The 17,517-nt window shown below is 42.8% G+C and overlaps 1 protein-coding gene across 1 annotated transcript in view; it reads right to left on the reverse strand.

Annotated features, from left to right (window-relative positions):
• The window catches only part of SLC16A9 (solute carrier family 16 member 9), a 453,874-nt gene that overhangs the window by 273,632 nt on the left and 162,725 nt on the right, over positions 1-17,517 (reverse strand). Inside the window, exon 3 of the mRNA XM_044056398.1 lies at positions 14,035-14,178. Coding sequence (XP_043912333.1) covers positions 14,035-14,178 — 144 coding nt within the window. The remainder of the gene's footprint in view (positions 1-14,034; positions 14,179-17,517) is intronic.

Here is a 17,517-nt window from a genome sequence, read left to right on the forward strand (position 1 = left end):
TTGTGGATCCAGTTTCCATTTGTGGGGATCCATGAGGTTTCTGCTTAGTTTGTCTGCCAGAGTATTTGTTTTTCCTGGCAGGAATTGTGCTTGCAGGTGAACTTGAAAAGTCAATGCTGTGTCCCATAAGGTCATTGCTTGTCTGCAGAGGGGGTAGGAATGTGTACCTCCCTGCTTGTTTATGTACCACATGACCATAGTATTGTCTGTCTTTATCAGTAGCTGTCCTGGATGAAGCAGGTCCTTGAAAGCTGTCAGGAACAGCTAGCATCTCTTTTTGATTGATGTGAAGATGCATCTGGTTTGCAGGCCATGTGCCCTGAATACAATTTCCTGCCATATGGCCCCCCCCAGGCATAATCTGATGCATCCGTTGTCAGTGTCTGTCTGGCTGTGGGTAAACTGAATGGCAGACCCTTGTTGTGGTGACAGGCCTCTGCCCACCATCGAAACTCCTGTTGCAGGCAGGGAATGAGTGCAATTACTGTCTCCAGGCTGTGGCAATGTTGAGTCCAAACACTTTTTAGATACCATTGTAGTTTCCTCATATGCAGTCTGACATATGGAATTAGCAGAATGCAGGATGCCATGAAACCCAAGGCCTGCAGGATTTTCCTTGCAGATAAGTGGGGTTTTGTTGCCAATTTCTTGAAGTAAGAAGTCAGTTGCTTTTGTTTGTCCGGAGTGAGGTAAGCCATCTGGGCAGTTGTATTTAAGCTTGCACCCAGGAATATTATCTCTTGAGAGGGCACTAGTTTTGATTTCTTTTCTTTTACTGTGTACCATAGGCCAATTAGTAATCTTTTTACAAACACCAGATGCTTTAGAAGAATGTCTTTGTTCTCTGCTTGAATTAGGCAGTCGTCCAAGTAGGGATATATTTGAATTCCTCTTTGTCTGCAAAATGCAATTACTGGTGCCAGGCATTTTGTGAAGACCCTGGGCACAGTAGATAAGCCAAAGGGCAGTGCAGAGAATTGGTAATGCATTGAGCCAGCTATGAATCTGAGGTATCTTCTGCAAGACTGCTTATTGGGGCATGCAGGTATGCCTCTTTTAGGTCCAAAGTTACGAGCCAAGCCTTTTTGCCCAGCATGGGCAGTAGCTGCTGTAGAGTCAACATCTTGAATTTTGGAACTTCCAGAAACGTATTTAGTATAGACAGGTCCAGTATTGGTCTCCAGGTTTTGTCCTTTCTAGGCACTAGGAAAAGTCTGGAGTAAAATCCTTGCCCCTGCTCTTGTTGTGGTACTTGCTGAATGGCCCTCATATCCATGAGGGATGTAATTTGTTTTTGTGCCTCTGCCCATTGATTGTGTGGCAGGTCTGGCATACCTTTTGACCTTGGTAGGGTGTGAAAATGGAACCTGTAGCCCTGGGATACTATGTTCAGGACCCATTGGTCTTGGGTAACCATTTGCCAATTTGATGAAAAAAGTGCTAGTTTTCGCCCTAAGGGGGCTGCCAAAAGAAACGTGCTTGGATCTGGCAGAGGAAAGTCATTGGGACTATTTCCTGTAAGGTTGTGATTTGTCTTCTCCGCTTTTGGAGGTAGGAGCACCCCATTGTTTAGGCCTGTATGAGCCTTGGGGCTGAGAGCTGTCTCTGGGATGCCTGTATCTGCCTCTTTGTGGTCTGTCTGACACTGGAAAGGACCAATTTTTAGAAGGCCAGTTCCTGCTAAACCTGGGTGGCTGTACCTCTAAGAAATCCTTGACTGTCTGCATGGATTTTTCTTTATCCTCCATTTTTTTCAACACCTCTTCTGCTTTAGTACCAAACAAAGTACCATGCTGTAATGGTGCATCTAATAATTTTGCTTTAACATGATCAGGCAGGTTCTGTTCCTTTAACCAAGCATGCCTTCTAATAACAGAACCTGTAACAGCGGCCCTGCAAGAGGCCTCCAGTGAATCATAACCACATTGCAAAGTATGCTTTCACACTTGTTCAGCTGCGTGCAATAAATCCTGCAATTCCTTGTTCTTTGAACATTCAGTATTTGTCAACAATTTCTGTTTAAGCAGTGACATTAAATATTTCTGATATTTAAGCATATGAAACTGACAATTTAAAGCCCTTACAGCCAAGGTTGCAGAAGTGTAAACTTTTTTCCCCCATTTGACTAGAGCCCTAGAATCCCTATCAGAGGGGACAGGGTTTTTTGCAGTGGAAGCTTTAACCCCTTTGGGACCCTGAGAAATGGTTTCTGGGTCAGTAGCGGGGTTTTTATATAGGAATTTATGAGAATCCGGGACCCTGTAGTATCTGTCTGGCTTAGCAGGTGCAGGGGGTAAAAAGTCAGGGGACAGGCCAGACTCTAAAAATACATCATCTACAATGTCTAGAACAGGTGGAATAGCAAAGGATCTGTGCTGAGGAAGTAGCAGAAAGTCACTGAGCCTTTTCTTAGATTCAGAATAATCTTGGCTCTCCCAGTGGAAATGCTCCCTCATGGTATGCAGGGTTTCCCCAAAAGAATAATCCTCAGGAGGAGAGGCTGAAGGAATGGATTCTTCAGCATCAGAATCCTCATAAGGAAGCATGGAATAAACCTGTTCAGAAGAGGAATCAGAGGAAATAGAAACCTGATCAGAAGAATCATAGTCTGTCTCTTGCCTAAGCCTCTTATCAGGAGGGGGATGGGAGACCCTGATCAAAGTAATTAGGTCTCCGGCCATTTTGAGCATCTGTTTTTTAGGCATGGAAGTCTGAGTAGGAGAATGCTGTACTTGTTTCTTTGTCTTTTGAGCTGCTTTAGTCTTTGTCTTTGAAGCTGAAGATGGATTAATATATAGTTGTGTAGGTCTAAAGACACCCTCAGAAGTCGATGCCTGCTCAGCGACTCCGGACCCATCTGAGGGAATGATTTCCGAGTGTCCAATACCTTGAGTATCTAGAGGCCCAGTCAGCTCCACGTGGGAGTCAGAAGCGGCCTGTGGCTCTGAGGTAGCGGGCGCCAGGGGCTGCGAAAGCGCCTCACTGAGAACCGGCGATTGGCCTAGCAGAGGCCTCGTCGTCGGTTTTGGACCTCGGATGCCTATCCTTTTCCTTGTCCTTGTGTTTTTTGTAAACTCTGGTTGTCGGCTGTTCCGATGGCATTATATAATTAAATCTTCGGCCAAAGTAATGAAATGCAAAATTGAACTGACATTTAATAGTGCGTTGGTTAAATCTAGCACAAAACCGACAGCTAGCAACGTTGTGATCAGGGCCTAGGCAAGGAATACAGTAAGAGTGAAAATCCTTTTGAGGTATTTGCTTCCCACAAGAAATACAATTGTTAACTTTTTCTGACATCGGTCTAGAGCAAGAAAAAAGTTTCCCCAACAGGGTACTTAGCTTTAATGAAGACTTTGGTTCTGAAATTCGGATTTGTAAATCTCAGGAGTCGGTCGACCGGCACTTGCAAGCTACTTTTGCTTCAGGCACCGCGTGGCAAGAAAGACTGAAGAAAATGGCGTCGGCTGCATCTTTTATACCCCTGGCGCACTGACGTCAGGGAAGAGGCGACAGCAACCGACGCTGGACTTAGACTTTGGAATTCTGGCCGACTGAGGGTAGCCTGCCAGCAGGATAACCCAAGAGTAATGACTGCAACAGTGAAACACGATGAACAACGAGCAAGCTGACATTCGATTGCGGCAGAGAAGTTCTGGGTTCTGTGCGTGCGGATGTCACATTTATGGCCCACAGTTTACGGTCCCTGTGTGTGACATCCCACGCACCTTACAAAAGGCAGGTTTAAGCTTTGGTATATGAGCCAGATGTTCAGGTCGCCTGATGCAGAGGATCCCACATGTGAGAATACTGCAACACAAGAACAGAAATTCATCATTAAATCTGTGTTATGTAATGTAATTTATATATGGATAGTAGAGTCATTTTAAGATGCATCTAGATAACAACTTTATATTGTTCACACAGTATTGTGGTTTTCTTGTACATATTAGACATTTAACTTAGAATAATTGGAAATTCAGAAAATATATAACTCACTGTTTTTTAAAACAATTGATAAAGGTGATTAAAACGCTATGACTTTCTCACAAATAAAACAAAGCAGGTAGTAATCCCTATGGGGAACATGTGAAGAACATTTGTTGACTTTTTTTCCTACAAGACATCAAACCATTTGGAAATGTCTTCAAAGTAAGCAAAAAATAAGACATATTACTAATCAAAAAATTATCAATTTCACAAAAGGCAGAAGCCAAAAAGTGTGATTATCACTCTCTTGAAATATCTTTAACTAGAAATGCCTGATGTACCTGTATGACTTTGCACAGACTTTGTAAATTCTTTTACTACAATGTTTAAATCATCTTCTTCTCTTAATGCCTTCAACTTAATATCCCAAAACAATTTTAAGAACCTCAAATGATCTGTCTCAAAGCCAACTGGTACCCATACCTAACCAAAAAGACCCCTTACATCCTTGCCAACTCCCTCAACAATCACTTACTAGAGCTCCAAAATAAACCTTATCCAAATATCTCCAGACTACTTAAACACCAACTAAATCAAGGACTAACCAAAGAACTGAAATCCTATACAGACTAAAAGACAAAGCACAGAAACACTGGGAAGCACCTCCATCTCAGAACACAGGATGCATTTCACTCAGCTGAGAAAGCTTTCCAAAATCTGCCATCAAACAGCATAAAGCAAAACCCTTCAGAAAATCCCAAGCTACTCTCAATATAAATCAGAAAAAAATTCTGCAGCTTAGTTAACAAGATATCAGGACATTGCCCAACTAATAACTCTCCACTTACTTGCATCACTTCCACAGTTTACATCTCACTCTCTCCCCAAAACTTTCTAGAAGAATTTTCATCACTTCCCATTATCACTACTCCCAGCTCCAGCAAATATAACACAGGCCCTTTCAGGGCTCACTGACCTCACTATTATATTAAGAAGAATCACACATAAAAACATACCACCCTGATAATCAGAGGCATACCCAAAGCCCCAAATGGGACTGAAAGTTCCATCCCTGGCTCATCTTTGTTCATCTTTCTCTGCCAAATGTACAGCATCAACCTTTTCACCCATCTGTTTAACATCTTCCAAATTGATGGTATCATGTCACCCCAGTGGAAAACAGCCATTATCAAGCCCCTTCCAAAATTACCCAAACCATACATTTTTAACCAATCTCCATTCTCCCTACCCTTGGTAAAATATTTGAAAACTGAAGTATATCTGACTCACAGACAGCTTAAAACTTTACAACATGGATTGTGGTTTGATGGAAGTACTATGACTGCTCTATACACCTTTACAGGTAACATACTTAATATGAATAAAAGTAGACTAAAAGGAGTCCTCTTTAGAGAGCTTATGAAAGCCTTTGATACAGTAGACCATCAACTACACATAAAAGTACAGTTTTGTACCTACCATAAATATAGATGTTCGAGTGCTCATACAGCTGCAGTCATTACAGATGGGTTATCCTGCCGTCAGGCAGGTCCTCGGTCAGCCGGATTCCAAACTCTAGGTCCAGCGTCGGCTGTCGTCGCTTCTTCCCTGACGTCAGTGTGGCAGGGGTATAAAAGAGGCAGCCGACGCCATTTTCTTCAGTTTTTCTTGCCCCAGATGTCAGGAGTTCCCAGAAGGAAGGCAAAACATAATATTATGCAAACATGCAATGTAGATAAATCAAAAACAGTAGTTGCAAGCAAATACACCATAAAAGAATACCCCAAATAGGTTGTATGTCAAAGGTGTTTGTCATAAGGCCTGTCCTAAGAGGGGATGGTGGGAGGGTAACCTGGACTGCAGCTGTATGAGCACTCAAACATCTACATTTATGGTAGGTACAAAACTGTACTATGTTCATCGTGCATACAGCTGCAGTCATTACAGATGGGTAGAATCCCAAAGCTAAGTAAGGGTGGTAGGCACTAAGTGGAACTAAGAGGGGTGAGGATGCCCTGCAGGACTGCTGTGGCAAAGCCCGCTCTAGATTTTGAGTATAGTGGAAGGTGGTAGTGCTTGGAGAAAGTATGCACTGAACTCCAAGTAGCTGCTTCCAAAATGTCCTTGGTAGGGACCCCCCTGAGGAAAGCTGCAGAGGTAGCTGTAGCCCTGTTGGAGTGGGATCTGATGTATACAGGCACAGATTTTCCATGAAATGAATAACAAAAGCGTATGCAGTGGGCTATCCATTTTGAAATTGTCTGTTTGGAAATAGCCTTTCCTTGAGCACCTGTAGCATAGGACACAAAGAGCTGCTCAGATTTCCTGAATGGCTTTGTTCTGTCCAAGTAATAACGAAGTTGTCTGTGAATGTCCAAGGAATGTAGTAGTCTCTCCCCTTTGTTCTGTGGATTTGGATAAAAGGTAGGTAAATGAATAGTCTGATTCAAAGCTACACTGGATAATACCTTTGGCATGAAGGTAGGGTTGGTTCGTAAGGAAACTCTGTCCTGATGGAAAATGATGAATGGTTGCACAGCCATGAGGGCCTGTAATTCTGAAACCCTGCGTGCTGAGGTAATAGCCAGAAGGAAGGCTGTTTTCCATGACAAGTATTGTAGCTCTGTTGAAGAAGCAGGCTCAAAGGGAGGTAGGGTCAGCTTTTCCAATACAAAGTTGAGGTCCCAAGCTGGGACTGGTGGTTTCCGTGGGGGTTTTATATTTTTTGCCCCTCTGAGGAACTGCCTTAATAGAGGATGTGAGAATAAAGGAGGATCTGTATTGTATTGTACAGAAATGGCTGAAGTGTGGATCTTGATGGAGGAGAAGGAAAGGCCACTGTTTAACATCTCAGCTAGGTACTGTAAAATTTGAGGTATATTTATTACCCAAGGATTCTGGCCCTTTTCTTGATTCCAGGAACAAAATCGTTTCCATTTGGCGGAGTAGGCTTTTCTAGTAGAGGGTCTTCTGGCCTCCAAGATGACATCCTGCACCTCCTTGGAGAGGAGAGTCTGTTGGGAAATTAAGGGATTCTCCATGCAGCTAGATTTAGGGTTTTGAGCTGGCTGTGAAGGGTTTTGTAGTTGTGCTGGGACAACAGAAGAGGGACTAGAGGTAGGATCCATGGTGGGGAGTGTGTCAGGCTCTTTAGGAGAGGATACCAGTGTTGTCGTGGCCAGTCTGGAGCAATGAGAATCATTTGTGGCCTCTCTGCTCTGGCTTTTAATAGAACTTTGGTCAGTAGAGGAAGAGGCGGGAAGGCATAGACTGTCAATGTTGTCCAAGTGAAAGAGAGTGCGTCCACTTTCCAGGCCTGTGGATGATAGGTCCTTGAACAAAATGTTTCCAACTGGTAATTTCTGTGGGTAGCAAATAGATTTATGTCTGGCTATCCCCATGCCTGAGTTATCTTTGAGAAAACTTGAGGATGCAACTTCCATTCGTGACGGTCTGTCATATTTCTGCTTAAGTTGTCCGCCAGTGTGTTTTCCTTCCCTGGCAGGAATTGTGCCTGTAGTTGAATTTGCAATTCCAGTGCTGTGTTCCACAGGGTCATGGCTTGTCTGCACAGGGGGTATGAATGAGTTCCCCCCTGTTTGTTTATGTACCACATGACTGTGGTCTTGTCTGTCCTTATCAATAGCTGGCCTGGATGCAGTAGGTCTTTGAAGGTCATAAGAGCATTTTGCACGGCTAGCATCTCCTTTTGGTTGATGTGTAGGTGCTTCTCTTTTTGGGACCATTTTCCCTGAATGCACTGATCTGCCATGTGTGCTCCCCAGGCGTAGTCTGAGGCATCCATTGTGATGATTTGAGTTGCTTGAGGTACACAGAAAGGGAGACCTGTGTTTCTTTGGCATGCTTGAGCCCACCACAAAAATTCCTTTTGAAGGCATTGAATGAGTGGTATAACTGTTTCCAAGCTGTGGCTGTGTTGAGACCATAAATTATTAGGTACCATTGCAGTTTCCTCATATGCAGCTTTGCACATGGCATTAGTAGGATGCAAGATGCCATGAATCCCAGAGCCTGCAAGACTTTCCTTGCAGTTAGTCTGGTGAAAGTTGCCATTTTGTTGAAGTATTGAGACAGTTGCCCTTGTTTGTCTGGCGTGAGGTAGGCCATCTGGGTGGTTGTATTTAAGCTGGCACCCAGGAAAATTATCTGTTGAGAAGGTATTAGTTTTGATTTCTTTTTGTTCACTGTGTATCCCAGGTAGTTTAACAGTTTTATTACAAACGCCAGATGCTGCAATAGAATGTCCTTGCTGTCCGCTTGGATCAGGCAGTCGTCCAGATATGGGTAGATTTGTATTCCTTGTTGTCTGCAGAAGGCAATTACTGATGCCAGGCATTTCATAAACACTCTGGGCACAGTAGATAAGCCAAAGGGCAATGCAGAGAATTGGTAATGGGTTGAACCTGCAAGAAATCTGAGGTATCTTCTGCAATCTTGTCTGATAGGGACATGCAGGTATGCCTCCTTGAGGTTCAATGTTACCAGCCAAGACTCCTTGCCCAGCATGGGAAGAAGCTGCTGTAATGTGAGCATCTTGAATTTTGGCACCTGTAGATATGTGTTTAGGATGGATAGGTCTAAGATGGGTCTCCAATCTTTGTCTTTCCTTGGTACCAGGAATAGTCTGGAATAAAAACCTTGACCTTGTTCTTTTGCAGGTACCTCTTGAATCGCTTTCATATCCATGAGAGCAGAAATTTGTCTTTGTGCCTCTGCCCTTTGATTTTGTGGCAGGTTTGGCAAGCCTCTCATTTCTGGAAGGGTGTGAAAGTGGAACCTGTAACCTCTGTCTATAATGTCCAGAATCCATTTGTCTTTTGTAACAATGTGCCAGTTTTTTGAAAATAATGCCAGTTTTCCACCCAAAGGTGCTGCCATTAAAGCTTTGTTTGGCAGGCATAGGGGGAAGTCATTGTGTCTGTTTTCTAAATGACTGTGATCTATCTTCTCCACCTCTTGGGGTTGGTGCTTGCCACTGTCTAGCTCTGTAAGATCGTTGATGTTGTCCTCTACCCCTTGGGCATCTGTATCTGCCCCTTTGAGGTCTGTCCATGGCTGGAAAGGACCATTTTTTTGAAGGCCAGTTTCTGCTGAAGCGTGGGGGTTGTACCTGCAAGAAATCTTTCACTGTTTGCATAGATTTCGCTTTTTCCTCCATTTTCTTTAGTACCTCCTCAGCTTTAACACCAAACAATACATCTTTTTGAAGTGGTTCATCTAATAACTTTGCTTTGACATGATCTGGTAAGGTTTGCTCTTTGAGCCAAGCATGTCTACGTATAACAGATCCCATGACAGCAGCTCTACATGAGGCCTCTAAAGCATCAAAACCACACTGCAAGGTATGTTTACCCACTTGCTCTGCTCCATGCAACAAATCCTGCAACTCTTTCAAATCTGGTTGTTCTGTTTGTGTCATTTTGCTTTTCAGCTGAGATAACAAAAACTGTTGGTACTTTAACATATGAAATTGACAGTTTAATGCCCTCATGGTTAAAGTGGCAGATGTATACACCTTTTTCCCCCACCTTTCTAATGCTCTGGAATCTCTCTCTGAAGGTAAAGGGTTTTAGCAGTAGAGGCCTTTATTCCCTTGGGACCCTGTGAAATTGTTTCTGGGTCTGCAGAATGGCTTTTATAAAGGAACTGGTGAGAATCAGGAACCCAGTAATACCTGTCTGGTTTAACAGGGGCTGGAGGTAAAGAATCTGGATTAAGGCTGGCTTCTGCGTACACATCATCCAAAATATCTAAAACAGGAGGGATAGCCAGGGGCCTATGCTGGGGGAGCAGTAGAAATTCCCTGAGCCTTTTCTTGGAATCTGAGTAATCTTGGCCTTCCCAGTGGAAGTGTTCCCTCAATGTATGCAGGGTTTCCCCAAAAGAGTAGTCCTCAGGGGGGGAGACCGAGGGAATAGACTCCTCAGCATCAGAGTCTTTGAAAGGGGAATAGGCATAATCCTGGTCCTCAGAATGGTCTGAGGTAATAGAAGCCTGGTCTGAGGAAGGGTAATCTTCCTCCAATCTGGGTCTTTTGTCAGAGGGGGGGTTGAGAACCCCTGATGAGAGTTATCAAATCCTCAGCCATTTTAAGCATCTGCTTTTTAGGCATGGGGCCTTGAGAGGAGGTCTGTTTTTTAGTTTTCATGGCAGCTTTAGATTTAGTGAAGGATTTAATAGAGAAGGTGGAAGGCCTGAAGACGCCTTCAGAAATGGCAGGCCTGACTAAATTTTCAGTTTCCTCGCCAAGAGTGGCGTCAGTATTTGCAGTGGGAATGGAGACCGAGGAGCCTGCGACCTCGGGTAGTGAAGGCACCGGTAAAGTAGTTTCATCGGTAGTCAGGGGCTGCGTAGGCACCTCGCTGAGAACTGGAGAACCGGTAGTCGGCCTAAGCGTGGTCTCAGTACTTGGTGCAGACCTCGGATGTCGGTCCTTGTCTTTGCGTCTTTTGCTTAAAACTGGTGTTGGATTATCCGACGACATGATATAATTAAATTTTTTGCCAAAATAATGAAGGGTGAACTCCGTCCGGCGCTTAATAGTGCGCTTGTTGAACCTAGCACAAAAACGGCAGGCCGAGACGTCGTGGTCTGGCCCTAAGCAAGGTATACAGAAGGAGTGGAAATCCTTATGCGGTATTTGCTTCCCACAAGAAATGCAATTATTAACTTTGTCTGACATCGGTCTGAGGCAAGAAAAGTTTCCCCAACGGGGTACTTAGCTTTAAAGAAGACTTCAGCTGAAATACTTTCGTAAATCCAGGAGCTGGTCGACCGGCACTTGCGAACTGCTTCTGCTTCGGGCACTGCACGGCAAGAAAGACTGAAGAAAATGGCATCGGCTGCCTCTTTTATACCCCTGCCACACTGATGTCAGGGAAGAAGCGACGACAACTAACGCCGGACCTAGACTTTGGAATTCAGCCGACCGAGGACCCGCCTGACTGCAGGATAACCCATCTGTAATGACTGCAGCTGTATGCACGATGAACATCTCTCTATTTTTTGCAGGAAATAGTCCTACAGCAGTGAAATGGTTTGAATAATTCCTTTCCAACAGGCTATTTAAAGTTGAACTCTGAAGCCCCCCCCCATACACACACCCCTACATGTAGGATCACCACAAGGCTCAGTTCTTTTAATAAACTCTTAACATTATTTATCAATAAATTTTCCACAGACCTTCTGCACACATCCTCCATCCCCTCTTACTCCATGATAAAAAAAAAAAAAATCAGTTGGAAACAGACCTAAAAAACCTAAGTGATTGGCTGATTATCCATAGAGAAATTTACAACACACACACACACACACACACACACACACACACACACACACACACACAAGCTATGCTCATGCTCTTTAGAACCCAACAAAGGTTGACCAAGGTACCCAGCTACTGAGCCATTGCTTACTCAAATCAGAGGGCAATAGAAACACTTCTGAATTATTAATACCTCAGTGCCTGGCTAGACTCCAGTCTCAAACTACAAAGGTCTGTACAAAACACTAAGACCAAAGTAAACACTTTGTTCTTCTAGTCAAATAAAATATCTCACTTTCTTTCCACAAAAATAAAAGTTGCCATTGGTAAGGGAGTCCTTCTCACGGCCAATGCATCAGAAAAAAAATAATTTTAAGCTGCATAAACTACATGAAATAACATCTGCAGATGTATCACTCAAGCCATGACAAGAGAACACATCTGCTTCATCTTTGATAAAGCCAAATGGTTACCTCTGGAACACAGGACAACTTTACTTATTGCAGATCTAGTCTACAGACTCACTTTGGCACATCTGTTTTTTGCTCCCCTGCATCATCTTACAGCCTTTCTACCCAGTGCCCCATGTCCACTGCTGAGTCTACCAGCTTCTCTTTTGCCCCCCAGACCTGTTCCAATGGAGCTGGGGCCAGCGTGGATGCTAAAGGTGCTCTGGGGTGTCTATCTGTCTCCATTCAGCTGGGGAAGTATGTACTTTTAATAGTCTACCCCACTGCTCCCCTGTCCCAATGCAGTGTCCATGGTTGTGCCCAAGGGATGGGAATGGAATGGTGATATGCAGCATATCACCCCACCTCAGAGGCAGCTCAGTCATATCCATACACCCTTTCCCCTCTTTGGACCACACTCTCTTGTCGTTATGACCCCAGTCTCCACCAGGGATCATCACAGGGAAAATCCCTCCTTCCTTGAGGAGCTGTTAGTTACCTGAGCCATTAATCCAACGTGGGATGGCTGGGCTGTAGTTAGGGCTTTATCCCTCTACAACACTGGAGTGGCTTAACACACTCACTTTCTTGGAGAGCAAACTATAGACAAAGCCACCCCCTACATCCTTAGATCCTTCTGTGCACATGCTTCCACCCTTCCAGGCCCCTCATTTAAAATTATACTCCACTGAATACATCTTCTCCGTTATTGCCCCCAAAATCTCGACTACCATCCCTCGACATTTAACATCTATTATGTCCTTTCCAAAATCTCACTCAGAACTAAAGTCTTCATCTAAACAATTAAAATGTAAATGCTTCCTTAAAAATAGAATCACAAATCTTCCCCTACTTAGCATAAGCTCTGTCTATAAATTATACTGTATTTGTAGCTGCTTAAAATGTATATTCTGTCTGACAATGTTACAAAGATACTACAATTCCTATGTACGTAAGTAACTGTTTAAAATATATATTCTGTCTGACAATGATATAATTGTACTGTGCCTGTTTTGTGTTATTTTTACTCTGGAAATTTCATGCATCCCCAGGCTTAGCCTGAAAATGGTCAAGTAAGATTGTAGCTCTGTCCATCAAAGAATACAACACAAACAAGAGACTGCATTACCAATACACATCATCAACAAATAATATTAACAGTAGTAGTATCTGATGACAGTGCATGGTCACTATTTCCTTTGCAGATGAGTTGATAACTGATATCCTTTACATGAAAGGAAAACTAGCACCTCAAAAGCGGACATCTGTACTCATCTTGAAGCCTTGCTGAAGACAGCTCACCTCCTGCAACTAAGTAAAGAGTCGATTACCTGAACTAACTGGGACCCTAGGGTAGTTTGGATAATCAAACTGTTCGGATAGTCAAACATATAATTGAACGAGATAAAAAACTTCTAAAATCTTGTTTTTTTCTGCATGCAGGAATACACATTTCAACCATTTAGCGATTTCAGTGGACAATGATCACACGAGCTGGCTACAAGCTCAAAAAACATGCTCAAGCAAATATGTATAATATTTACATATTCAGACTTTATGATTTTTCCTACCCGAAAACTCTGGAAGGCTGGTTCAGATAACTGACGTTTTGGATAACCAACATTCAGATAATCGACTCTCTACTGTAAATCCTACTCTGCTGTATGTACTACTATCCTTATGAGTATCATTACTTATTTACTTTGCAGTTATCATGTTAAGCCTTTAGTGTAGGAAACTCAGTCCAACAATCTAAATAGCTTGCAAACTAAAATGGCAGAAAATGAAATTAAGAGGAAGATTCTGATTTTGACAATTTGCAAACTAAAATTAACACAAAAGCTATTATGAGGAAAATTCTGAATTTGGCAAAATATAGAAATCACTACATCACTGCCTTCATCCTGCCTTAAGAGACAATCCACAAAGTACCACTGAACCTCCTACACACATAACAATAAATAAATAAATGTTTCCTGTAGCATTAAATATTCCAAACTGCATAATCCTAGTAGGTTTTACAGTAAAACCTGCAGGCCTGCTCATTAAAAGACAACCTGTGCATGTACTCACTATACAAATAATAATAGTTTTTACATAACACACATCTCTGAATCTGCACAAACACCACCAGTACATTTCTGGATTGCTGTACCACTATTACTGCAATAAATAAATAAATAAACACAGTTCCATGAATTCCACCACAGGAAAGTCATCCTACACCACAATGATGAATTTCATCAGCGGAAAAACTCCAATTTTCATTTCATATGAAACTGACTTGTAGTGTACATTTTATACTATGAACAACTTCCGAGTTTAGCTTACTCAAGATCTCTAGTGCATACAAAAGTGAATTTCACGTACCTACAATAATGCCATAAGAAAGAATCAGAAACTGGACAGAGGATGCAAAGGCACTGAGAAGCATTCCACCACATACCAAGACACCACTGAAAACTGTTACGGGTCTTGCACCAAATGTTGATACACAGACACTGCAAATGGGACCTAGAAATATTAAACACTCTTATTAAAACATTGTCAGTGAATAATTTGGTCATTTTTGCAAATAATCACCTTAAAGTACAATTACCTTAAAATGACAGTATATCTGGAAATATAAAATGCATGCATTTCTTAAATAAGAAAGAAGGTCTGTTATCTCTTACTAAAATTAATGGAATACCTTGAATTTCTGGAAGAAACACAGAAACAACTAAGTATTCAAATAAAAGATAATGGCATTCACTTTTTTATACAAAAATTTGGAATGTACAATGACCTTATCACAACGTATATAGCAAAGCATTGTAATTTCTACATTTATGATAATCATTTGCCTTTTCCACAATACTGTAAATTGTCAATAGCTCATCAAGTTGCAAAAATAGCTCTTTGGCAAGAGTTTTAAATATATTTTAGAAACTCTTAAAAAATAAGTATCTTTTTTCTTTAAAATATTAAGCTTGCACTCAGTCTTACACTACAAGTGTTCCACATATAGGGGTATTCAGAATGGTCAATAATGCCCTAGGGCAGTACTTAACAGCACAGAATAGGTAGCATGACACAGTCTGATACCAATTAGGAATTAATGGTTACTATCAGGAGCCACCATGCTGGGGTCAGGGCTGCATATTACAACATCACAGCCATATAACCATGCTATGAAATGCCATGTGATCCAAGGGAAAGTGAGCGGCATGTCCAAACCTATGCACATTCAAGTGCACAACAAAGATCCCCAATGCTGCAATACACCTAGTGACAGCAGCCCAAGCAAGGCAACCACAGCAAAATGCCAATTTATTGTCTCATATAAATTTTGAAGGAAAGGCAGAAACAGGGAAGAGCTAGCAGAGGAATACACAGAAGAACATTGTACAGGGTACAATGGTAAATGAAAAAAAAAAGCATATTTTTTCTTGTGAATCAGGTGCAAATATTTTTAAGAAGCATAGAGGGGGAAAGATAGCAAGCAGCATGTAGGGGAAGAAGGAGAGTATGTGGAAGGTAGAAGGCAGACAACTAATAACACACCACAGGCACATACTAACAGCAGGGTTACAGACACAGTGGTACTGACAGTGGAGAGACCCAGAATGACAGAGGGTAAACAACTGGTGACAAGGAGAACTTCACCACAAACAAAGGACATAGAATGATACAGTAATACAGTAATGGGGGATATGGAGGGATAAAAGGGCAGGCCTAACTGGCCTAGAGAAGAATCCACCCTGATGTCAGTCATTTCCAAGTTTGGCATCATGGACAGGCACCACCTCTGGTGATTCATCACTGGGGCAAGCCAACCATGTAATTCAATAAGCCTCACTGGGATATGGTCTAAGTCTACCTCAGGACTCTCAGGCCACTAAAACTGCTGGTAGATGACTTAAGAGGACCCCCTCCAGATCACTCTGAAGATCAGCCTTCATCCTTCTCTTGAGATGTGGTGATGGAGGCCACTAGCCAGCCCTCCAGGTCAGCTTCAACAGATGCCGTTTGTCACTTTATACAGAGACAAGCCTGGAGACTGTTGGGGATCTTGCAGTGAGTACTGATGCTGGTGCAGAACTTAGTGGCCACCACCTTACCTCAGCCTGCATCATAACTGACCCTTTAGAAACAGCAAAAAAAAAAAAAAAAAACAGATTAGTTCATATTCATGAAGCCTTATTACAATAAGGCAGTACTGACAGCAATACACTACACTTAACCCACTAACTGGATAGCCCGTCATAACTCTTTAGATATGCCATACAGATGGCTTCATTCTCCACAGCTGCTAAAAACTATAAAACAGTAATCAGCACAGCACAGTAGATCCCTGACATCATCATTTCCTTTTGGCTTATCCTGGTTAGGGATCACCACAGCGGAACACCAGTCTGCAGATCAACTGGCAGTAGAGATGTACGGTGTTGAGTTGCCACCCCAGCGCCCAACCTTCCACAGAAGGCACACACACACATATCTAGGGCCAATTTAGAGTGTCCAATCCACCTACAGCACGTCTTTGGGATGTGAGAGGAAACTGGAGCACCCGAAGGAAACCCACGTGACCACAGGGAGGACATGCAGACTCCGTACAGAAGGCCCCCCAGCCGAGAATTGAACCAGAGAACCTCTTACTGTGAGGCGGCAATGCTAACTGCTGCACAACCGCGGACACCCACTGTAGATCCCTGACAATAAAAGGCAATTACAGCTTGTAGACCAAATGTACACTTTTAAGCCATGTACAGAATACTTACTATAATAAGGTGTTTGCTTCTCCCCAATTTCTATTGCCAAGTGTAACAGCAGCTTTGGGTAATGCCTCCACAGGTCACTGTAACTTACGCTTGGTCTGCTCATCAGATGCCTTGGCAAAATGGAGTCAGGCATGAAATTTTATAAAAGTGCCCATTATACTTCTCCAAAAGATGCTCCCCATGATTTCTGTGCAGCAGGTATAGGACAATCATTGTTTCCTGGCTGCACTAAGCAGAAACCCTACTGAAATGTGTACCTAAAGAGGCCATGTCACTCTTTTGGTCAGGTTGAAGAGGAAAGCAGTAGTTCAGTGCACATGGATACATGTGGACATCACAAGATGCATATTACTGAGTAGCATGGTTGTGTGATGGGAATAAAAAGCTTCCAGTACGTAGTTCATAGGCTGTACTATAAGCACAGTTTTGACAGACAGCAAGAAGTGATAACATGCCCACTGTTACTGCAGTATGGCAAAATGTTGCAGTGATGCAGTGACAGCACAGTAGCACAAAGGGCAGTGTCCTGTGAATTTGGAGAGGGCACAGTACTGAAGGCATTGTAATGTAGCATACTCACACACACACACACACACACACACACACACACACACACACACACACTAATCCCATGTATAATTCACAAGTGTAAAAAAGTCTTGTTCTGGGATCAAGAGAACTGCAATGACTGAAAATGTTTACTGCACCAAGGTCCTATGCATACATGGCAAGTGTATCCTTGAAGGTAAAGCAGACATGGTCTTCTATGATGAGGTTTTGTCAAGGGTTGGTGCAGGGCATTACTGCATACAGCAGTAGTGCAGGTACATGACAGGATCTCTGCTATGATACTGCATGTCAAAAGCACAGGAAATTGCCAGACACAGGGTGGCCACAGGGGGTGGACAACTAACACAGGTGTCTCAGACAGGTAGATGAATTTCTCATATCACTGCAGTGGCTTGGCTGTAGGAGCTGGGCTGGTGATGACTACCTGGTGTCTAGTGAGGATACACCAGGTTAATACCAGCACGTTTTATTACTATGGGACAATGACTCACTACTGCATATGGTTGACACAGAAACAAAT

This window comes from Protopterus annectens, chromosome 14.part0 (genome assembly GCF_019279795.1).
Source record: "Protopterus annectens isolate FY-2018-M chromosome 14.part0, PAN1.0, whole genome shotgun sequence".
Classification (NCBI taxonomy): domain Eukaryota; kingdom Metazoa; phylum Chordata; order Ceratodontiformes; family Protopteridae; genus Protopterus; species Protopterus annectens.